General features: G+C 42.3%; 2 protein-coding genes across 2 annotated transcripts; both read right to left on the bottom strand.

The window, feature by feature from the left end:
• Window positions 1-6,000: 6,000 nt before the first annotated feature.
• On the bottom strand, window positions 6,001-12,956 carry LOC139298638 (perforin-1-like). The gene is made up of 10 exons (XM_070921332.1): window positions 12,871-12,956; window positions 11,744-12,016; window positions 11,561-11,640; window positions 9,184-9,229; window positions 8,920-9,056; window positions 8,665-8,803; window positions 8,482-8,562; window positions 7,893-8,389; window positions 7,706-7,799; window positions 6,001-6,729 (listed from the first exon to the last, which is right to left on the bottom strand). The coding sequence occupies exons 2-10, from the start codon at window positions 11,996-11,998 to the stop codon at window positions 6,517-6,519; spliced, it is 1,542 nt and encodes a 513-aa protein (XP_070777433.1). The 5' UTR covers window positions 11,999-12,016; window positions 12,871-12,956; the 3' UTR covers window positions 6,001-6,516.
• Window positions 12,957-15,973: 3,017 nt separating this feature from the next.
• LOC139291000 (perforin-1-like) lies at window positions 15,974-20,158 on the bottom strand. Its single transcript, XM_070912876.1, has 9 exons — window positions 19,904-20,158; window positions 19,722-19,801; window positions 18,548-18,593; window positions 18,175-18,317; window positions 17,940-18,078; window positions 17,767-17,847; window positions 16,862-17,358; window positions 16,672-16,768; window positions 15,974-16,189 (listed from the first exon to the last, which is right to left on the bottom strand). The coding sequence occupies exons 1-9, from the start codon at window positions 20,156-20,158 to the stop codon at window positions 15,974-15,976; spliced, it is 1,554 nt and encodes a 517-aa protein (XP_070768977.1).
• Window positions 20,159-23,029: the final 2,871 nt, after the last annotated feature.

Consider the following 23,029-nt stretch of genomic DNA (forward strand, 5'->3'; position numbering starts at 1 on the left):
ACAACACTCAGTGCTGTTCTGAAGGTATATGAAAAAAAACAAAAAACTCTTCTGCAAGATAGTAGACTTTTCCTCTTTTTCCTAATCCAAAGAATTTATATATTTCATTGCTCAATTTGTGCAACAAAATGACACTAATTTAAAAATTGTCAGTTATATTGCTATTTCTTACCAGTATTTTATTTTTTCATACAAATAACACATTCATATTTAGCTTGTTTTTCACCATCTTAGTTTAGCGTGGTTAACAGCATGCTAACATTAGCTAATTAGCACTCAACTCAAAGTACAGCTGAGGCAGATGGGAATATAGTTGTGCAGTGTTTGCAGTAATTATAATTCTAACCATGAAAAGTTAAGGGATCCCCAAAGTTATTACAATTCATCCTGAGGGGACATGAATGTCTGTACCAAATTTCATGGCAATCCAGCTCGTGTTTGTTGAGATATTTCCGTCTGAACCAAAGTTGCCAACATTGCCACCTCAAGAGGCATGTCTAAAAAGAGCAAGGGCATATGTATGATGGTTAGAAGAGTCTTTGAGGATTCTGGAAATACCTCATACCTCAATACATGAGAGGCACACACTAGGGCTAACTGCAGCTTAGCTACAGTACATATGTACTCTATAAGACCTCACCTGCTCCAGACTCCCAGCAGCCTGCTGAACCCCGGGGCTCTCTGTAGGTACGGCTCCACCTGAGAGAAAAAGGGAGGGAGAACAGCTACTAAATAAAACCCTAAAGCTATCGTATAATAACATGTTTATTAGTGCTTTTCTGTGTGTGTGTGTGTGTGTGTGTGTGTGTGTGTGTGTGTGTGTGTGTGTGTGTGTGTGTGTGTGTGTGTGTGTGTGTGTGTCCATAATCTCTCACCCAGGCAGCGGTGTCTTCCTTCAAGCCAGAAGTAAAAGCCGATCTGGACTCTTCTACAATGATCTGCAGCAGCAGCTCGATTGACTTCACTGGGCAGAACAAGCAGACAATTCATTACAACAGACCCGGAGACCCCTACCTATTATCTAGTTACACATGTTATGTACAATACCTCTGATGACTGCAGGCTGGTCTGGCACAACGTAGAACTTGGGTGTCTGACTCGTTGTGGAGCTTCGACTGGGTACGGAGGTTAAAACAGAAGGTGTGAGTGTCGTACGGTTCTTCTGGCGAGGATGTGGGGTTGTCCAGGGTGGAGGTCCAGCTGTGGGTGTTTGTGTGGTTGTACTGCTGGGAAACAACTGCAGAGGCTCATCCTCTTTCTCTACTTCTACCTCTCTATCTGCATGTCCATACTCTGATTTTGCAGTTGTGAGTGAGAGCAGAGAAGTATGTGTAGTAGTGATATAGTCGTGGGACTGTTTATGCGTAGCTGGGACATTAGTAGAAGATGGCAAAGGCAGGTGGTTACGTGTGTGAGGCGTGTGTGGAGATGCAGATTTGATTGTTGGGGTTTGTGAGGGTATAGGCATGGTTTTGTGGTCGATAAGGGGTGTGTGTGCAGCAGATTCAGTGGTAGTGGAGGGCAAAGGCGGGGGTGTGTGGGTGAAATGTGAACTGCCAGGAAATGTAGTGTGTGTTTGGAGCACGTATGAAGGTGTAGAAGAGTGTATGGACATACTGGATGACAAATGAGGAGCAGGAGTCGGTGAATTTATGGGCAAGGTGTCATGTAAGAGTGTGTGCGTGGGACGCAGTGTATACGTTTCAGTGTCAGAGTTCTGGACTACATCTCCCAACGTCAGTGCTGCTGTGGGTGTGGAAGAGGAACCTGTGAAACTCGAAGTCCAGTCATCAACTTTGGTAACATCAGGCGAGGAGGAGATAGTGTTAGTAGTCATGTATGCACTGACAGGATGTCTTTGTGTGTCCTCTTTGCTTGTCTGTGGGAATGAGGTGGATGTGTCGGGAGGCGGGGAGTGTGTGACGCTCTCTGTGCTCTGTGGAGAGTTTGTTTGACTCTGTGTAGAAGAAGTGAAAGCCTGAAGCATCTCCGTGTTTTCAAGTTCATCGGAGGACTCAAACGCAGCAGTTTGACCGGTGACAGCAGATACAAATGAGTCAGTTCCACTCATGTTTGGATGAAATGAAGCAGCCTCCGCAGTATCAACAGCAGTGTCAAGCTCTGCGATGTGGGCGGTGGGTGAATGAGTCCTGCCGGGGCCCTGGGAGGATGATGATGATGATGATGATGATGAAGACGTTGTGGGCACAGAATCAGTATGTGCACTGCTCGAGTCATCCTGATGAGATTCGGTGGCTGATTGTAAAGGGTCAGAGGTGACGGCGGAGCTCAGATCAGAGTTAAGTCTGTCTGTGCTTCGCTGGCTCCTCCAGGAATGTGGTAGTTTCTTTCCAAGTGCCCCACTAACATCTCCGCCGCGTGGGATTAGGATGGTGCCACTCTCCCAGGCTGTCCAGGAAGGTAGTTCAGGGGGAGAAGAGGTGAGAGGTGGGACGCTTGAGCTGGACACAGTGAGCTGAGCTGGTGTGGTGGCAGATGTCTGAGTGACTGTATATTTGTGTGTTTCTGTGCCATGCAAGGTGTTGGAGCTACTGGCCGTTGCATGTGTCAGTGCCATCTGGGTTTGACGGAGCCCGTTGCTCGAGTTTGTTTCTGCGTTTGCTGTGTGAAACAGTGTGTCTGTACTGTGCTGAAAATAGGGGTGTGTTCTCTCTCTGGCAGACATGGGACCGTCAGTGAGGTGAGCAGCTCCAGATGTATCCGCTCCATTGTTTGGTGCTTCCTCAGGAAGAGGGAGAGTTTCCCTATCGGCTCTCCCAGCCACAGTGAGTCCCTGCAGGGGTGAGGTGGGTTGCAGCAGGCCCGGGTCTTGAGAGGAGGGACTAGACGTAGCCTGAGTCCCAGAACTCCACTCCAGATCTTCATAGAGGCGACCTCTGCCCCCTTCAGTCCCTCTCACCACCTCTTGACCTACAGGAGCTGTTCTTGTAAAGCTGGTTCCTGTGTGAGACCAACGTAAGAGGTCTTGGTCTGAATGTGGGCTGGTGTGGTCCTCCGAGGAATTCCTCTCATCTTCCTGGACTGGATGACCAGGAACAAACACAAAAACAGAGAGGGACAGGGTGAGGAGAGACAGAGTGGAAATCACAACAACATAACATCCCTCTGACTCTCACACCACAGCAAGTGTGACAAGAACTTTCCAACAGATTTACAGCTCGCAGCACATTTTGAACACATTTGTTTCCACAGTTACACAACGCACGGTCAAAGTAATTATAACATCCTTCTTCTGCTGTAAACCAAAAATACTTTTCATGTATTCATTGGGACATGATCCAAACACAGCTCTAAATCAAGTTTGATCCAAATGTTATTACGACAATTAGATCAAACTCTCGTGATCAGGGTGCAACCGAGTGAGCCATACTGACTCAATAAACTAAACTGGATAACCCTTTCTCACCATAATAGGACGCCTGAATTTCATTTGAGGAGTGTCCCGCTCCTGTCCAAGTGAGGTTGGCTTTGTTCCTATCACAGCCAACGAGCAGAGCCGACCCCCCGCTCTCCAGGACCTGATCTTCCTCGGTCCAAACACAACGCACTGATACGTTCGAACCACTTTCCAACCATATTAACTTTAAAAGTACCGACCGACCCAGAGGGATACCTATCATCCAAGTGCAAATAGAGACCGGTAAGGTCTTGTCAGACTGGTGCTTCGTGGTGTTGAGTCTGTTGGTGTCAGTAAAAAGTCCAGGTAAAGTGAGATGGATGTGACCAGCAGGCTCTTGGTCCAGGCTGACATTTCCACCACAGTCGTGGTGCGACAAGGCCAATGTTTTATCTGAGGAAAGAAAAGGAGATGCTGGTAAAAGAGGGAATCGCTCTAAATCTCCAGACCTCTGTGTGATGATGTTTATGGACATAGGCTGTGGGTAGTTCAACCAAAGGGGTATTTTTCATTCTCAGATAATGTCATTTGAACTATTTTTAGGCATGAAAAGGTAAAGATAAAATGAGATTGACATAAACCCAATTTTGTGTAACAGATCTGTCCTGATGACCCCTAACATTTGGGCTAGAGGCATTCAGGTTACCACAAAACTCAACTCTATATGCAGAAACTTGCTTACCTCCCAATTTATTTCGTGTTTACAACAGAGCAGCACTACTGTGACTTACTTTAAAACAAGCAGATAATCAAATAGCAGTTTCAGCTAAAATGCGTCCAAATGCAAAGTTCAGTGATAATAAAATGAGTAGCCTACATAATGACATATATACATATTTCCTTACCTGTTGTGATAATAAAAAGCAACAGGCAGGCGTGGAGCTGCATTTCCAATCCTGAGACATTTCAGTGTCGGAGACCCGATTAATCCCGAATCCATACAGATTTTTTGTTTCAGATTTACAGTGTCTGTGTGTTACGATGAGGACGAGCGAGAAACGAGCTCCAGTTTTCCTGCGGACAGTCCCGACAAAACGGAGAGGCGTCAGAAACTTTCCTTCTCCATCATTTCCTCCTGACGGAAACCGCGGCGCTGTCAGGGGCACAGTCACCTAAATTAGATACACGTGTGTCGGACAGTGAGGACCGGAGGGGGGGGGCTCACACCGCCTGCAGGCTGTTCCGTGAGGTCGTTTGAATCAATCGGCATTTCCAAAGATGAGAGGAAAGAATCCAGTGGTCGCGGCAGGAGCTGGTTTTTACACAGTGAATAAACGCCACACAGGAAACCTTCAACCACAGGAGGCATGGAGACATGAGAGGGAGGGGGCACTTATTAGCGCTTTTACATTTTACACCCCACTGTGTGTCAGACAGGGAGTGTAGGAAACCACCACCCGGTACCCCGAGCAGGATGATGGGCTCCTTTTATGTTTTTGCTCAGCGTTTGTCATTTGGCAGCAGAAGATAATTAATGGAGCCACTTCGACAAAAACCTACAGCTATGAGGTATTAGCGCATTAAAAAAAACATTAAGACTGTTAGAAAACAGTTGCCTGGTTCAGGTGAAGAAGTAATATTAATATTTATTTAGTATTTTGAATCGTAACGTATTTGTTGGTAGCAAGAGTCCACTGCTCAACAGGCTAATTAAACCTGCAATAACAGACTTTTGGCCACTTGGGGGCAGCAGAAACAAACCATGGACAATTCAACTAGCGCCAGAGAATAACATCTCAGGGCACATTTCATATACAGCAGGTCTAGATCGTACTCTTTATAATATTGAGACCCAGAAATCCTTTTAACAGGCAGAAAGCAGAAGCAGGCTCAGTGTTCACCCACCGTCAGCCCACTCACAGTTCACTACAGTACACAGTAGAGTAGTGGATTCATTGACCCATCACTGACCCATCGTTCCTGTTCTTACCGGACAACCTGTGGAGAGCGCACCTACAGTCACACCTAAGGGGTCAATCACTCATTATCATAGAGGTTACACAGTTGGTTTTCATTAAATCAACACCTCTTTTATACTCTGGGTGGGCGGTCTAGAATGATTGTGCTCAGAAAATGAATATTAATTGGTGGAGTTACAACCAGGCTCCTGAAATATGACTGGCGCCCCACAGAGATCTCAATCTCAGAGTTTGTTTTTAAGGCCACATAACAATTTGCATTCATGTGGAGTGGTGTTTCTGGTGAGGTATTTCCAATATTAACAGTCAGTTAAGTGCTGTTTTGGTCTACACCAACTCTTGAGTAAAAGAAGAGGCTAATCGAATGCATGATATGCCCTTTTCTACAACTGGTTGCTGGATTTGGTGCCATATGATTTAATGTTTTAAGTAATTAACAATCTTGAATTGATGATACATTAAGCGTTATCAATCACATAAACATAGTGACTTGTTTATTTATTATTGGTGAGCAACAGGAATTCATGATTCATCCTGCATTATTTCATGCTTTGACATTATGGGCCATGCGTTAGTTATATATTACTGAAGCATGTGTTTTGTACCCGTATTATAAAAGTGTTACCAAGGTTGATGAGAGGAGCTTCAAAGAAAGCCTTTACATGTTTTGACAGTCTTTATTGGAAAGAGAAAGACAACACAAAAAAGATGTATCTCTAATCATACTCATGACAGATTTGAAAATGAATTCAGAAAAGCATCATCAGCTTCTTTATATGACAAAAACAAATCTGTTATCCAAATGTGGCCCCACCACCAACATTCAAAATAGGATTAAACAGGATCACGTAGGACTACTATCTCTCCCACATTGACTGAGAAGTCGCTTCATGTAAAGGTTAACACTAAACTACCACCGAAATTAAGTTGAGAAACACATACAATGCTGAATATTTATATGTCAAGTAAATAGATATACCTCTCATTTACATAGTCCAAAAATATGTAATTGAGTCTTTAAAGTAGGAAACTGAATAGTCTGACAGCCATTCTACTTATAACCTGTGTGTCAAAATAGTGTGTGACTGTCTGGGTCATTGCATTTAGAGAAAGTAATCATACTTGATTAAAGACAAGCCAGCAGCATTTGCATTGAGCGTGCCACCAAGAATGCCTTTCTCAATATGGAGATGGTTTGTACTGGTTACACCTGTCTCCAGTTAGGTGACGGTCGCAGGTCAGAGTGTACAGGATCTCGACGCCGCCTCTCTTAGCTGGGCAGGTGAACCTGTGTGTACCCTGGCGCAAGTACTTGATACATGATCCCAGACGGTCGTCTCTGCCCCAGTCTTCATCCCAGACTTCAATCTTCAGACCCATGTGTGTGTCCACCTTTGTAAAAAAATGTCTGAAAGTTAAACCGAAATAATATAAAAACACACTATATCTAGTGTTGACTGAAAGGTATTTGTTGTGTTCCATTTGTCCACTTGCTCAACGTCCTATACAGATTACAAATTTGCAATTGCTTTGGTTGGTTTTCACAACCAATCACATCAAACCACACGATAAGCACAGCTAGCTGACAGTGTTTCGTAAACTGGAGTATAAAAGTTGACGGAAGAAAATTCAGGAACAGAATAGAAGGCAGTCCCACTTTAATGCAAAGTCAGTTAATTGTTCAGATATAGCTACTGATATGGAACAAAACACAATAACATCTAATGCAATATTTTGGGAAATACACTTCTTTGCTTTCTTGCCAAGAGTTAGATGAGAAGACTGATACCAAGCTCATGTTTGTACGATAAATATGAAGCTACAGCAAGCAGCTGATTAGCTTAGCTTAGCACAAAGAAAGGATTCAGGGGGAAACAGCTAGCCTAGCTCTGTCCAAAGGTAACAAAATTCGTCTACCAGCACCTCTAAAGCTCATTAATTAACAGTAAGCTACCCGATTGTACTGCCTTACGAAAGCAGAGAGCGGTGACTGCATTAGCACTAGCCTTAACTAGCCAGAATGCATGGTCAATGTAATTTGGTTTTTACCTGTTTTCTGGTGAATTTCTGGTTTTAGTCCCAAAAAGTACACTTTCTATGGTATAATCATTTTCATTGTTCTGTAAGGTCTTAACTCAAATTTGACCAAATATGTAGGTACTACATTTTAACTTTGTAGGGCTGTGTGGCTTCATATTTATTGCACATCTAACTCTCGGCAAGAAAGCAAATAAGCGTATTTCCCAAAATGTTGAATTGTTCCTTTAAAAATTCATTCAGACCTCAGCTTTTTCTGAGGTTAAAGGGATTTGCTTTTCTGTCTGGGTACACTTTTGAGCTGATCTGTGAAGAGGAGATTAGTATTGACCTTTCCCAGATAGTAACGAGCGTTCCAGCGAGGGTAGTTTGACCTGATCACTCGAGTCTTGCGGTAGAAGGAACCGTACCACATCTTAGCATACCTGCGAATTGGAAAAAACATGGAAAAGCACATAACTGTATCAGTATTTGTGTTTGATGCATTCCCTCTAAATCTTGACTTGTTTTCTACGCACCCCTCAGTTTTTCCCCAAAAATCTCCTTTCAGATTCCAGGCTCGGACGATGGTCACCACCAGTGTCCCCTTCCAGGCTTGTTTAGGACAGCAGTTGGACGCCAGGTTAGTGTAACGGCTGCCACAGTAGGGTTGTCTTGACGGGGTCCTGATGGCGTTGTCTTTTAAGTACTGCTCTATGGCAGCCTTCAGTCCTATCCTTCGTGTCCAGTATGGCACCAGCTCGTACAACGGTCTTAGGGAATACTGAACAACATCAGGGTGATCCTTGAGGGTCTTCAGCCAATTTCGGTAACCCAGGGAGTCGTTACGGGTGAGTGAAAACTCCCCCACCCAACCTCTGCCTCCTACCACCTCAGTGTAGTGTTGATGGAGACCAGAGCGGTAAGAGGTGGAGACGTCCTGGTTCTGTAGGACCTTGGTGCAGGTCTTTTGATTAGCGGGCAGTTTGATCTTCCCCAGGCCTACTTTGAGACCCAGTGATAAGCAGTAGTGCGCCTAGATGACAGGAGGGTATATTAGATGTTATTTTTGGTACAGAGGGTGTGTATGTGTTTTGACTGCCTTCACTAGGCGTGTGCTACACATACCTGGTATGAGGAGAGCCCATTCAGTGAGGACAAACAGGTACGTGTAGATGTGACTCGCCTGAATCGCCCCCCAAGATAAACCTGAAATTACATACAATAAAATGTTTTTGACAAATAAAAATATGGTGTCCTTTATTCTGTGAAGCATGAAAATAAAAGTGATGTGTGTGTGTGTGTTTTAACCTGGCGGATATAATGAGTGCCGTAGGTCTCTATGAGCCGTCTGTACTGGGCCCTGGTTGAGGACCTGTAGTAACTGGGCAGTCTCACCAAATCCTGGCGGAACTCAGAGCTGAGGGGCGGCCTGCTCGACACACGGTAACTAAACGCAAAAAGATACCATAGTTATTTACATTAATTATGTTAATTACACGTGTATGCAAACTGATGACAAATCTGAGATTCTGTTGTGATATGGCAGGGGTCTTGACACCCTACCTGTAATGTCCACAGGTGGCCCTGTGTGTGCTGAAGGTGTAGCGGTCCTCTTTGCTCCTGGCTGTAGCAAAGTTATACGCAGTGGAACGTGTTCCCCCGACCTCCAGGTTGAGAAACTTCCTATAATCTAGTCCAAACTGACAGAGAAGGACAGTATGAGCTGCTTGATGTCCCAATCGTAATAAACATGACCAATCCAAATCACAATAAATATATAAATGATATGTACATTTCTTTCAACAATAGCTGGGAAATGTTTCCTACCTTCCAGGTGTAACTGTCCTGGTAGGCGTATGTTCTGAGCAGTGAGCTGTGGGCACACAAGTGACATATTATTATTATTATTATTATTATATTATTCCAACAAAATACAACAACATTATTGGAAAATGCACAGCAATACATTTAATAAATTACACCAATTAAGGATATGAAAGACACCAGCTGTGTGAGTCTGTGAGATGGGATACTGCTCTTAATTATAAATGCTTATGAAAGGGGAATGACACCCATTTTTAAGATCTACCAGCGTTAGCAAACTTCCACCACTCTTTCCTAAAGCTAGGAATGACACCCAAGAAAATATGTGAACTTGTGATGTAAAATCAGAGCCTAGACTGAAACAATGAATGTGGAGTCATAAGATAGTAAGTCAAGTTTTCACAACAGGTTAATTTGTCTCAGCACTGCTAACAATCATCAGAATTTGACAGTGGTGGAAGAAGCTCTCCGATCTTTTACTTGAGTAAAAGAAGCAACACCACAGTGTAAAAACACTCAGTCAACTCAATTTTACTTGAGTAAAAGTACAAAAGTATTAGCATCAAAATATACTTATGTACCTAAAGTAAAAGTCCTCATTATGCAGAATGACCCCCTCCAGAATAATATTATATTATTGTATTATAATTATTGATGCAACATCACTTTAATGTTGCAGCTGGTAAAGGAGGGGCTAATTTTAACTACTTTATATAGTGCTGGCTAGTTTAATATATAATGATACATCATCATTATATGTTAATTATATTTTGTCTCAATGATCTGAATCTGCAAAGAAGCTTTAAAATAAATGTAGTGGAGCAACAATAACATTTTCCGCTGAAATTAGTAGAATAAAATGGTGGCTTAAAATGGAATTACTCGAGTAAAGTACCTCAACATTGTACTTAAGTAGAGTACTTGAGTAAACGTTACTTTCCACTCCTGGAATTTGGATGCCCGACATCATCCAGAGGCACTGATATAACAATAAAATCAGCCTAAAAATCAGATTTAAACAACAATCACTATTTCAAGTTTTCTTGCATTTAGCTTCAGTAAAGATACACTATATGGACAGAAGTATTGGGCCACTCCTCTTAATCATTAAATTCAGGTGTTTCATTCAGTCCCATTGCCACAGGTGTATAAAATCAAGCACCTAGCCATGCAGTCTGCCTTTACAAACATTTGTGAAAGAATGGGAATCACTGAATTCGAACGTGGTACTGTAATAGGATGCCACCGTTGCAACAAGTCAGTTCGTGAAATTTCTTCTCTTCTAGATATTCCACGATCAACTGTAAGTGGTATTATTGCAAAGTGGAAACGTTTAGGAACCACAGCAACTCAGCCACTAAGTGGCAGACCATGTAATGTTACAGAGCGGGGTCGCCGACTGCTGAGGCGCATAGTGCGTAAAAGTCGCCAAAGCTCTGCTGACTCAATAACTGCAGAGTTCCAAACCAGCTCTGGCATTAATATCAGCACCAAAACTGTGCGCCGGGAGCTTCATGGCATGGGTTTTCATGGCCGAGCAGCTGCATGCAAGCCTTACATCACCAAGCACAATGCCAAGCGTCGGATGGAGTGGTGTAAAGCACGCCGCCACTGGACTCTGGAGCAGTGGAAACGCGTTCTGTGGAGTGACGAATCACGCTTCTCTATCTGGCAGTCTGATGGACGAGTCTGGGTTTGGCGAATGCCAGGAGAACGTTACCTGCCTGACTGCATTATGCCAACTGTAAAGTTTGGTGGAGGAGGGATAATGCTATGGGGTTGTTTTTCTGGGGTTGGCCTAGGCCCCTTAGTTCCAGTGAAGGGACATCTTAATGCTTCATCTTACCAAGTCATTTTGGACAATTCTATGCTTCCAACTTTGTGGAAACAGTTTGGGGAAGGCCCTTTTCTGTTCTAGCATGACTGTGCCCCAGTGCACAAAGCAAGGTCCATAAAGGCATGGTTGGATGAGTTTGGTGTGGAAGAACTTGACTGGCCCGCACAGAGCCCCGACCTCAACCCCACTGAACACCTTTGGGATGAACTAGAACGGAGATTGCGAGCCAGGCCCTCTCGTCCAACATCAGTGTCTGACCTCACAAATGCTCTTCTGGATGAATGGGCAAAAATTCCCACAGACACGCTCCAAAATCTTGTAGAAAGCCTTTCCAGAAGAGTGGAAGCTGTTATAGCTGCAAAGGGGGGACCAACTTCATATGTCATAAAAGCTCCTGTAGGTGGCCCAATACGTTTGTCCATATAGTGTAGATGGATGTTAAGAGGTATGGGCTGATCTGTGTTGAGACACTGGAATGCTGCAATCAAAACATGGAAATGCTTACAACACTATGAGTGATTATGATTTTATATCACAGAATACCTGATGGAGGTGTGTGCGCTGCTGTAGAGATTAACATAGCAGCGGCTGAATGCACGCCAGTTCACTGCAGAGACCGGCAGCTGAAAAGGTCAGAACATGTTTAACATATTAGCAACATGTATGACAAAGTCTTTTACTGCAGTATGTGTAAATGTGTCTTTGTGCTTTTCTGATTTAAATTACTTTCTGCAGCTGGTTGCCTTGAAGAGAGTTGGAGCAGAGTGTACAGGTGCCCTTTGGGGTGAGGTAGGTCCTCACGTCAACCACATAGGCTCCTTTACGCCGCAGGGTGACCACATCATAGCCCTCCCCCACCAGGTTGTGGCCTGGTACAAAGGGAGCAGACTGACACTGGCTGCGGGTCCCAGACTGACAGGAGAGAACCGGGGAGTGGAACGACAGAAAGAGCAGGAGACTCAGGCAGAGAGAGGAGAGCATGGCTGGAGCCAAAGACACCTTATTTTAGAGAGAGAAAGAGAGAGTAAGAGTAAGTCAGTGAGAATCATTTCAGCTGTAATTATCAGTGAAGTTAACAAGAACTGCAGTTTTTTAGCAAACAGGCTCTGTGATTATTTCCATTTGAACTTTCATCACCCTGTATGATGATGAAAATGTCGGTTTCCAGTTTAACGGCATTGAATCTGTTTGTATTATGTACTGTATTTAGTTTACTATGTTACCTTATAAAGATCACCAAAAATACAAACATTAAGCTGATCAAGGAGTTTGCTGGCTAAAAAGTCGATGATAATATTAACACTTTACAGTTAAGTTCTTTAAAGTTCACTTGTTTTTACTGTTTCAGTTTACCTTTTTCCTCTGTGCTCTCTGTAATTTGTCTGTCTCTCTATTCATTTGCATCATTTTTGACTATAAGGATCTGTCTCTGGCACTGTAAGCATATGTCAAACCTTGTGCTCGTTCAAGTGCACCATGATATTTAAGATGAAATCTAAAAGCTTGAACTGCCCGGTTAATGCTTCTTCTGTTGAGTCAATACAAGGAGTGTACATTTGGCAGTGCTAAGGAATCATAGTGATGCAGCCACAGCTACCTGTCATCAATTGTGTAGCACATGTAACTAAAAAAAACCCAAAACGTCTTCAATAACATTGTAATGTGTGGCTCTACATTAGTCTAAAAGGAAAATGCCAAAAATCCCGAAAAGGTCAGTACACACAATTTAAAGAATAAATTATTTCATTATAAAATAACTAACCAAATTTCCTTCCAAACTTATTTTTGTAATTTGGGTGAAAAGACTTGTTAAATGTTAATTAATGTGCATCATTTATTAAAAACAAGATTACCTGTTCAGGCCTCAGCAGGGTTTCTCAAATACTTCACTTGAATCTTTCAAGTGAGATGGAGATGAGGAGAGACAGTCAGCCTAGGATGTGGTGACTCTGTCAAGTCTGCAGGTAACAGCACTTTTATATATTAGGTGAGGTGACCAATCCTGCAAACAGGAGCGTTATTATTCTCAGACAGCAGGGAGTTCTTGAGATCTTACAAATGGCATGACAACAATAAAACAGGACAAACCACATCTTACATTTCAGGGAAATCGGGCTGCAAAAAGCATGTCTTCCCGTAAAACTTTGAATCTGAGCTGACAAGTTGCCAAGTGGCAACATTTTTTCTTCTTACAAGAAGGGCGGCATGGTGGCGAAAGTGCCCTTGAGCAAGACACTGAACCCTAAGTTCCAGTGTCTTGCATGGCGGCTCGGTCGCCATCGGTGTGTGAATGTGTGAGTGAATGGGTGAATGAGACTTAGCTATAAAGCGCTTTGGGAACTGTGAAGGTTGAAAAGCGCTATATAAGTGAGATCATTTATTTGTTTATTTTCTCTAAACCAGTGTTTAATCAGTGAATCATCACACACCTACGGTATTTAGACTATTAGTACACACATACATACACACACACACACACACACACACAGTACTTTCGTCACAGAGTTATTTCAGGTGTCGTTCAACCAGTAAATGTACATTCCAGGTGTTCCTTTGCTGTGTTTCACATGTCTTACAAGAAATCATATCATGATATAATAATGGGTGGGTGTTTGTTGGGGCGACAAAAGAGACACTGAAAATTTGATTATTGCATTTTCATTTTTACTCAAATAACACATACATATGAGAAACTATAATGCTAATGTGGAATTACTTTTTAATTTTCAAGTTTACATTTTCATTTTAATATAGTCCCCTGTAGGCTTCCATACAAACCATTGCATACCTACAAACCTACAAACATACCAAGCTCCATTTCTGTCACAGGCTTGTTTTGACAGACGCCTCGTTTATGACTTCCAGGCCCTCACTTTCATTTATTTCCTTAACCTGAGAACAATCAAACAGATTGTACACCTTCATTCTTGTCACAAAAAATCAATGTCAACTCTTCTGACATCTCTTTTTTTTTATTTTCACATGCGATTTATGTTCACGAGTTCACTCCAAAATATTACAATGGGGCTAATATATTCCTTTGATCCACCTGCAGGTTATATTGTCTGATATAAGAGTAAATGAATATAAATCTTTTTTTTTTATCTCTTTTTTTTGTTCTTTCTCTCTTTCTTTTTTAAATACTGTCATGTCAGCAGATAGACAAGGTAATGACCTTGAGAGAACTAAAATTTTAATTTGAAAGTTTGCACGAAATGATAACAAAATACACACACATATATCACGCAGATCATTTTGTGGATTATCTATTCAGCTCCATTGTATTGAGCATTGATTCTGAAAGGAGGTGTTGAATAAATGCTGTGAGCATGAAATTCCATTAATCTACAAACCTACAAAAACTGGACAAAAAACTCTGAACTATCTGGAAGGAAACATTTTATTCCAGGTTATTGAGAAAGCGTCACATCTAGTAAATGTGAAAATAGTGTCCGTACGGAATATTGATTGAGTGAATGAGGGAGTGATTTTGGACACAGTCAGAGATTTGGTCAGACGTATTTCCTACGTAAATCTTTTATCCTGTTACCCAGCAGCAGCGTCTTCAAAGGTATTTTTGTGATCTTACAGATGTCTGCTGTCTGGCCAGAAAGATGAAATGTTGTCCCAGGGTGAAACCAATGTTTATGCTCAACAATTTTCTCAGCCTGTGCCTGCCACTGAGACGGCCTGTTAGTTTTAGATAGTGTGTGAAAACAGAACAGAACAGTGTGGGCAAAACAGGTGGAAAATCTATGATTTGCTGGGGTCAATAATAGGGCTGGCTGCTGACGGTGTTTATATCAACATGTGGTGTGCTGAGGAAAAAAACTTTCAGAAATGTGAGGATGAGTGTCAGAAAAAGATTATAAATAGAACATGAAGCACATGTTTTGGCAGTCTTTATTTGCATGAGAAGGTCACACAAGAATTGACAAAGCAAGGATATGATGTGTTTTTTTTAAAGATATTTTTTTGCCTTTATTCCATAGTGATAGCTGAAGAGAGAGAGGGACAAGAAAGGTGGACCCTTAATGGTAGATGCTAAACCAGGTGAGCTACTGCGGCGCCCTGGATTTGACAGTTTTGACACACACATAAACTGACCCGCCACCAAAATTCACCAATCACAAATTGAGTACACAGCAGCTGGTTGTTATTAATGTTTACATCAAAATGTTTGATCTAACAGGCCTATATTTTTCATTATAAATCAGTTGAAAACCAAACACAATGAATGATCTTTAAAGTAAACATAAGCATGTGAGTTTACCCGTAACTTAGGTGAGGTCACAGAATATTTTGTGATGTCTGAACTGATGAAGAACTGTATGAGCTCCTCAGCCATTTCACTTATTACAGTGTGTCAGTGTACCAGTGTGACGGGTTCATTACACTTAAAATTACACTTTTTGAAGCATGAAGCAGTAACATCAGCGGTCTATCATAGGCAGAGCAGACGGTCACACTGTGAACAACAAACAGGACATCAAACCACATTAGCTTTCCTGTCAACTAGTTTCACTCCATTTCCATGTATCCACCTGAATCTTGACATCGGCGTTAGTCTCGCCCGTGGCGCTGGTTGGCTTATCAGTAAGTTGATCGATCGCTTTTCGACCGAGAAACAGCTGTTTCGTGTCACTATGCCAGACCTGAAGCAGTCACCTCAGTGGAGTGGCACTCAGCTAGTTGAACAAGCGACCGAACAAACATTCACAGTGGAAACTGCTAATGTCAGCTTGCAGGCTTGATAGTGAATTAGTTGCTCAGCACATTAAACAGCATGTAAATGTTTTCAGTACCACTAACAATCTGCCCATTACATGTAGCTACAGCGCAATTTTGTTCACTTCGTCTCTCGTTCCCTCCAGTGTAACAGTGGCACTCTGGCAGCCAGCCAGCTAAAGAAAAGCAAGCAGCATTCGTGAATAGTGTGGCCCCAAACTGCATTTGTCACTGTGGAGATGGTTTGTAACGGTTACACATGTCTCCAGTCAGATGAGGGTCGCAGGTCAGAGTATACTGGACCTCAAAGCCGCCTGTGTTGGCCGCACAGGTGAAGCTGTGTGTCCCCTGTCTCAAGAAGTACTTCGTACATGATCCCAGAAGGTCATCGTATTGCAAGTCACTGTCCCAGACCTCTATCCTCAAGTCCAAGAGTGTGTCCACCTTCATAAAAAGATATTTTAAATATTAAATAACATTAGAAATGCTAGTAAGTGCTGAGAAATACAAATGCTGAGTTAAGCAATTCTTGTGGGAAGAAATACTTGGGAAGCAATACTCGATTACAACTGTAGGTAGTAAGCTAGTTAGCCGGGGAATTGCAGTTTACGTTTAATCCATTCCTTACACTTTTACTTTTGTCTTTTTTGGTTTTGAAAAGGCGATTAAAAAGGACACCATCACTCTCCAGCATGTTATTACTTATGGCTCTGTTTTTTCCATATTTTGTTTTATCTATTTATTTTTTCTTTATCACTTACTTACTTTTTGACTACTCTAGGTTCACACAGATGGTGGAATAGTAACTCTAGTGTACAGCACAAAAAGTACAGCAGAGCGTAGCTTTCTCTGAGGCTGAATAATGGGTTCAAGTGTTTCTCTTGTGTGCTCTTTTGAGCTGATCTGTAATGAGAAGATTTACTGACCTGGCCCACATTATATTGAGCGTTCCACCGGGGGTTGTTTGAATCAATTACAGTTGCAGTCCTACGATAGAAGGAGCCGTACCACATCTTAACATAGCTGTGAAGAGAAGAAAAACAAGGAAAAAGTAGCTGATGATTAAGATTTGATCTATATTGTTCGCTTTCAGATGCCTGACCTCACTCTACTCACCCGTCAGCACTGCTAAAATAATCTCCTGGTAGATTCCAGGCTCGGACGATGGTCACTATCAGGGTTCCCCTCCAGTTCTGTTGAGGACAGCAGTTGGAAGCCAGGTTCGCAGCGTGGCTTCCACAACTTGGTTCTGTGGGTGACTTTGTCACAGCATTGTCTCCTAAGTACTGCTCTATGGCAGCCTTCATCCCTGCCTTCTGCATCTCATTGGGCATCAGCTCATACATTGGCCTAAGGGAGTATGAGACAATATTCGGGTGGTCCTTAAGGGCCTTGAACCAATTCCTGTAGCCCAGGGAGTCATCATGAGTGAGTGAAAACTCCCCCAACCAACCAGTTCCTCCTACCACCTCTGTGTAATGTTGGTGGAGACCAGAGCTGTACGAGGTGGAGACGTCCTGGTTCTGTAGGACCTTGGTGCAAGACTGTTGGACACTAGATAATTTCAACTTCCCCAGGCCTACAGAGACACCCTGTGATAAGCAGGAGTGGACCTAGAGGACAGGAGGGGAAATAAGATGCTATTCAATTGTTAATGGACAGCATTTAAATAGTGCCTTAATGCAGAGAGCGGTGAACTGTGCATTAAAATGCCTCACACACACATTCAAACATTTCTAATTTGGCAACTGACATTTACTTTTAGACTTAAATCTAAATTCTTCACACAAATTTAGTTATTGCTGTGCACCACTCTGGTTGTTTGTCTAAAAAAAAAAACCAAAAAACCCCAACTAAATACAGGAACATTAAAATTCCAAATTGGAAACATAAAACAATAGTAGTTTATGGAGTTTGGAAAATAACAGTATACAAATGATTTATATTACTGTGTGTTCATTTGACAGTCTTTCAAAGCAGTGTCACTGTGTACACTATGCAGACACGTGTGCTACATGTACCTGGTTTGAGGAGAGCCCATTCAGTGATGACAAACAGGTACGTGCAGCTGTGACTCGCCTGAGTCGGCCCCCAAGGGAAACCTGAAATGAAGTACAATGTTGCTGAGACAAAAAAAATGGTGTTTTTATTTGTGAAATAAATTTTTTAATGGTGTGTGTGTGTTTTAATTGACCTGGCGAATGTAATGTGTGCCATAAGTATGTATGAGCTCACTGTACTGAGCCCTGGTGGAGGAGTTGTAGAGACTTGGCAGTGTGGCCAAATCCCTTCTGAACTCGGGGCTGATGGGCGGTCTTTTTGACACACGGTAACTAGACACAAAGAGACAGAATAGTAAATAAGACTAACTGAAATTATCTCAACAAACTTGACTTAAAAATCTTGCTGTGATGATCTTCACACCCTACCCATAATGGCTGCAGGTGACCCTGTGAGTGCTGAAAAAGAAGCGGTCCTCTCTGGTCCTGTCTGAAGCAAAGTTAAACGCAGTGGAGCGCGTTCCTCCCACCTCCTGGTTGGCTGACACAAACTTATCTAAATTTAGGCCAACCTGATAAAATAAATAAAAAATAAAAGCACATGAGCTGCTTCATATTTACCCAAAATCACCATGATATAGTGATCAAATATGACCAGTTATCAATAAAACCATTCATTCGCAAATACTTTTAATTCAGCATACTGGTTCTTGTTCTGTTAGTTCTATTGTTTGTTCTATTAGTGACATAACATTCTGAAATGTTAATTTCATGTAAACAATAGCTGTGAGAAGTTTCCTACCTTCCAGTTTATATTGTCCTGAGAGGTGTAAGCTTTCATCAGTGAGCTGTGGACACAGTTTTCATGAAAGAATCACCATTAAAGCTCTTCCATTTCAAAGGTCATTTTGCATCGGACATTAACTGAGGTGAGCGAGGCATGCAGTTCCTTAGATGTTTGTCTGGGTTCACTTGTGACTTCCTGGATGAGTCGTCGATGCACTCTTGGAGGTGTTTTGGTTGGCTGGCCAGGTTCACCACAGTTTTCTCCATTTGGCTCTCACTGTGGTTCGTTGGAGTCCCGGAGCCTCAGAAATGTTTTTGTAACACTTTCCAAATATTACTACTTTAGTAATACTTTCTCAACTCTTCTGGAAAGGTTCTATTTCAGTGATGTTTAGATTCAACGTTGCTGACAGTAATCAAGCCTGACTGTGTCTAGTCTAATTGAACAAAATTATCAATTCACTTAGGTTAATTGGTTGAATGAGTAACTAAGGGGATAATTACTTTTACACATGAGTGATATTATCCTTCAATAAATAAAAATAGAATAAATCAGGATGGGGAATACCTTTTCAGGGCACTGTATAACCCAGTGATTCAGTGATACAATGCTGTATAATACAATACCTCGTCTCGCATAGCCAGACCTATCTACACACTTTGGAGAAAGGTCTGGCCCATCGTTGTTCTGGGATAGGGGAAAAAAACCGCTCTGGCTTGTTTGTTTTTCTTTAAACCAAACACAATCGTCTTGGGAGGCGCTGAGCCCACAATGCAGTGACGGTGCCCTTGCAAAATAGTGTCTGCGGGGAACTTGTTTTGGTGGAACATGTGGACGTGGGGAGGCGAGCCCTGGGATTAAAATGGTTAAATCCCTGCAAAATAAAACGCCACATAAAATAGTGAACTGTAAAAATGTGATTTTACAACTTTTACTGTTAAAAAAGACAAACATAACTTGATCATCGGTGTCCTAGAGGTGAATCCCACCTACTAGAGCTCACGTTTAAGCCACCGACGATCCAAATCTTTGTCAAAACCTTGCCATTTTCAGCGTGTAGGCTGCTAGCTCTGAGGTTGTTGATGCTGTTGTTTCACGTAACGACAGGGACTTTGAAAACAGTAACCTGCAGATTTATCGCCAGACTTATCCCAGCAGCCTACATCTGGTGAGTCAGACTATACGATACCTAACAGAGGTGTGTCTGCTGTCGTGGAGGTCAGCGTTGCATTCGCTGTGTGCACGCCAGTCCACTGCAGAGACTGGCAGCTGAAAATGAAGGTGAGAACATCATGGTTAAGATGTACACATAAAGTATGTGCAACTGTTAAAGTTGCTGCACAGTTATTGTTTAATTTATTTATCAGTTACTTTCTGCAGCTGGTTGCCTTGAAGAGGGTTGGAGCAGAGATTACAGGTGCCGTTTGGGGTGAGGTAGGTCCTCACGTCAACCACGTAGGCTCCTTTACGCCGCAGGGTGACCACATCAAAGCCCTCCCCCACCAGGTTGTGGCCTGGTACAAAGGGAGCGGACTGACACTGGTTCTTGTTCCCCGTCTGACAGGAGAGAACCGGGGAGTGGAACGACAGAAAGAGCAGGAGACTCAGGCAGAGAGAGGAGAGCATGGCTGGAGCCAAAGAGACACTGAAATATTTCAGAGAACGACAAAGAGAGCAGATACGGACGTAAGTGAATATAATTTCAGATGATTGTTAGTGAAGGTAACGAGAACTGCAAGTGTTTGCAAACAGGTCCTCTGTGTGTCTTGTTGTTCTGTCATCAGGTTGACGGATAAAAATGTCAGTTACCTCTATTATCTGTGTGTAGCCTGTCGGATACAGGATGATGTTTGAAGCACATACTGAGAGAAAGAAATATATTGGCTGATAGTATTTTTTTTTTACATAAACATACAACATCTACATCATACATATATAGTGGCCCTGATATCACCAATTGACAACACATGCGCAGCATTTAAAAAAACACTGAAAATACAGAAAACACAAAAACACACTATTGTATTTTCTACATAATCTTTTCACTGTTTGAGGTTCTTCTACAATGGATTAATGGCACCGAGTGGAGAATTAGTGCCAGCTGTTTTATCTCAACGAATCAACTCATGGCAGCACGAATCTCTTCGTGTCTGGTTGATATCTCTCAGTGGATGTCTGCACACCAACTGAAGCTCGATCTTGAAAAGGCCGAGCAGCTCTTGACCATGACCTCTCCAGGAACACAGAGAACTGGACACTGGACTGACACTGGAGGATCAGCTGTCCTTCCCTGTCAACGTCGCTGTGACAACCCGCTCCTGCAGATTCACTCTCCACAACATCAGGAGGAGAATGCGCTAGAGACGAGTGGCTAGATGACATACATCTTCCCTCCATAGAGAAGAGTGCTAAAAAAAACAGCTGATTTTAGTGTTGTCTGTAACAGAGTTTAATTGCTTTCAGATTGTATGGGAATCTAATGCAGGCATAGAGATGGATAAATGTAATCCACCCCCAGTAAAATAGTAAATGGCCTACAACCTGATTTAGTAACTATCTATAAACTCAGTGATATTGATTGGCAGACAAAGACATTTCCACAGGTCAGACACACACTAGCATACTTGGAAAACCACGGCATGTTTCAGACAAAAGGGAAAAATCCTCCTCTCCTAACAATGGCACAGCTTAGGGAGGGGCACGACAGAAACAGTCTCAATGGGCAAGAGATTGTAGAGTCAGAAGCGATTACTGCACATCAAATCATATCGAACATCTCTGTCTGACCCACTCGGGAATCAAAAGGTGCATAGAGATGCCTACAGGAAAACAGTACTAACTCTGTGGTGCAAGCCACTAAAATTAAATTGTTTAACTCACCAACTGTCGTTAATGGGCACAAAATAGCTGCTTTGGTGAACAGAGGAGCAACTCTTTTGACAGTAAACATGTAAAAACTTGTAGACTGACTAATTTGCAACAGGACTTGCCTTGCGTCACTGACCTCACACCCACTTTTCAACCATGTGATCTGAGGCCAGACACACACAGCCTATAACAATGACTATAACTCCTCTAGGTTGGTTACATTCTTTATCTAGCACTGAGTCATTGCTTGTCGGGCATCAGGCCCACCTCAGACTTCGCTTTGACAATATACGCCTGCTCTAAAACCACAGTGTTCACCCCCTTCAGAGTTGGCAGAGGTTCCAGTGTTGTTTTGGGCTTTGCACAAAAATCATGTTGGTTTGGTGACTTCAGCTCCTCCACATAGAGGGACTTTAAAACCAAATACAGTGTTGCCACGAATACAACAATATCATTTTCCACAGGAAGTGGTTAAAGTCATTGATCCTCCTCTTGAACAGTGTGTTTTAGTTCCAGCTTGAAGTCCCTGTAGTACACCTATCCTCCTCAACCCGAAAGCAAACCTGTTCATTGGCGCTTTGTGCAAGATCTAAGAAGCAAATAATGCTATTGTGCCTGGCGTCAATTCCATTTTGGCCCACAGTGTTGGACTTTTTTCAGCCTTCTTTTCTATTCCATTGCATCCTGATGGCCAGTATCTCTTTGGTTTCTCCTTTGAGGGTCAGCAATACGTATGGAGGAGGGCGGTGCCAGGCTTCTTCAACTCCCTTGATGATCTCCCTGGTGGAAGCACGTTGCTTAAATTGATTCATTGATTTCCTTGAGGCATACACATACTCTCCTGAAACATTTGGCAGAGCGAGGTCATAGAGCATTGCTTGCCAAGTTGCGATTCTTCAGTTCTTTTAAAGGCACAGAGACCATTTTACATCAGTCCTGGTTTATTGCAACAGCCTTTTGACACCAGACTGTACAGAACTCAGCTGCCAGGCTTTTAACCAGGAAATGTTTTAACTTTCTTTTAACTGTCTTTTATTTCCTTTAAAATGTTTTTCTTTTCCTGCTCTGTATTGGCATCTGTTTTCTGTTAAAACCCGAGGATTTTATGACTTGACTGTTTTATTTTGCTGCCTTTGTGAAGCACTTTACGTGGATTTCTATAAATAAAGATGATCATTATTATTATTATTATTCTGTCAGCCTAGAATGACCCACCTGAGACACATTTTGAAGTACTATAAGTCTCCTCTCATCAGACAAGAGTAAGTCTGCTGTCTGCAGAGCCTCCTCCACACACAAAAGTGGAAATTATTTCTTTGGCACCACTAATCATTTGCAGGAATCATAAATACACTGCAAAGGACTTGCAAGGCTGTATGCAGATTTTTAGAAATACTGAGGACCAAAAACTGAGCTTGATATCCTTGATCTAAATACGAGCATTTTAAGATGTTTTGGAGAGCAAACATTGGATTACAATAGTCAGTGTCAGGGGGCAGTAAATAAATGATCTGTCAAGCAGTAATACATGAGAATCAGGTTAAATGTTGAAATGAAAGATCCACACTAAAATCTGGGTGTACGGAAGAGGCTAAAATGATCATAAAACGTGAAAATGAAGTGTTCAAG

The sequence above is a fragment of the Enoplosus armatus genome, chromosome 2 (assembly GCF_043641665.1).
Source record: "Enoplosus armatus isolate fEnoArm2 chromosome 2, fEnoArm2.hap1, whole genome shotgun sequence".
NCBI classification, from domain to species: domain Eukaryota; kingdom Metazoa; phylum Chordata; class Actinopteri; order Centrarchiformes; family Enoplosidae; genus Enoplosus; species Enoplosus armatus.

Bases quoted from the DNA above. Each gene is read 5' to 3' on its own strand.
- LOC139291000 (XM_070912876.1), bottom strand. From the start codon at position 20,158: ATGCTCTCCTCTCTCTGCCTGAGTCTCCTGCTCTTTCTGTCGTTCCAC. The intron at 19,802-19,903 runs GTAACTGATAAA...CTTCATTTTCAG, and splicing joins AAGGCAACCAGCTGCAGAAA to CTGCCAGTCTCTGCAGTGGA. The intron at 18,318-18,547 runs GTAGGAAACTTC...TTATTTTATCAG, and splicing joins AGGACAATATAAACTGGAAG to GTTGGCCTAAATTTAGATAA.
- LOC139298638 (XM_070921332.1), bottom strand. From the start codon at position 11,998: ATGCTCTCCTCTCTCTGCCTGAGTCTCCTGCTCTTTCTGTCGTTCCAC. The intron at 9,230-11,560 runs GTATTCTGTGAT...GTGTGCCCACAG, and splicing joins AGCGCACACACCTCCATCAG to CTCACTGCTCAGAACATACG. The intron at 8,804-8,919 runs GTAGGGTGTCAA...TTTTGCGTTTAG, and splicing joins GCCACCTGTGGACATTACAG to TTACCGTGTGTCGAGCAGGC.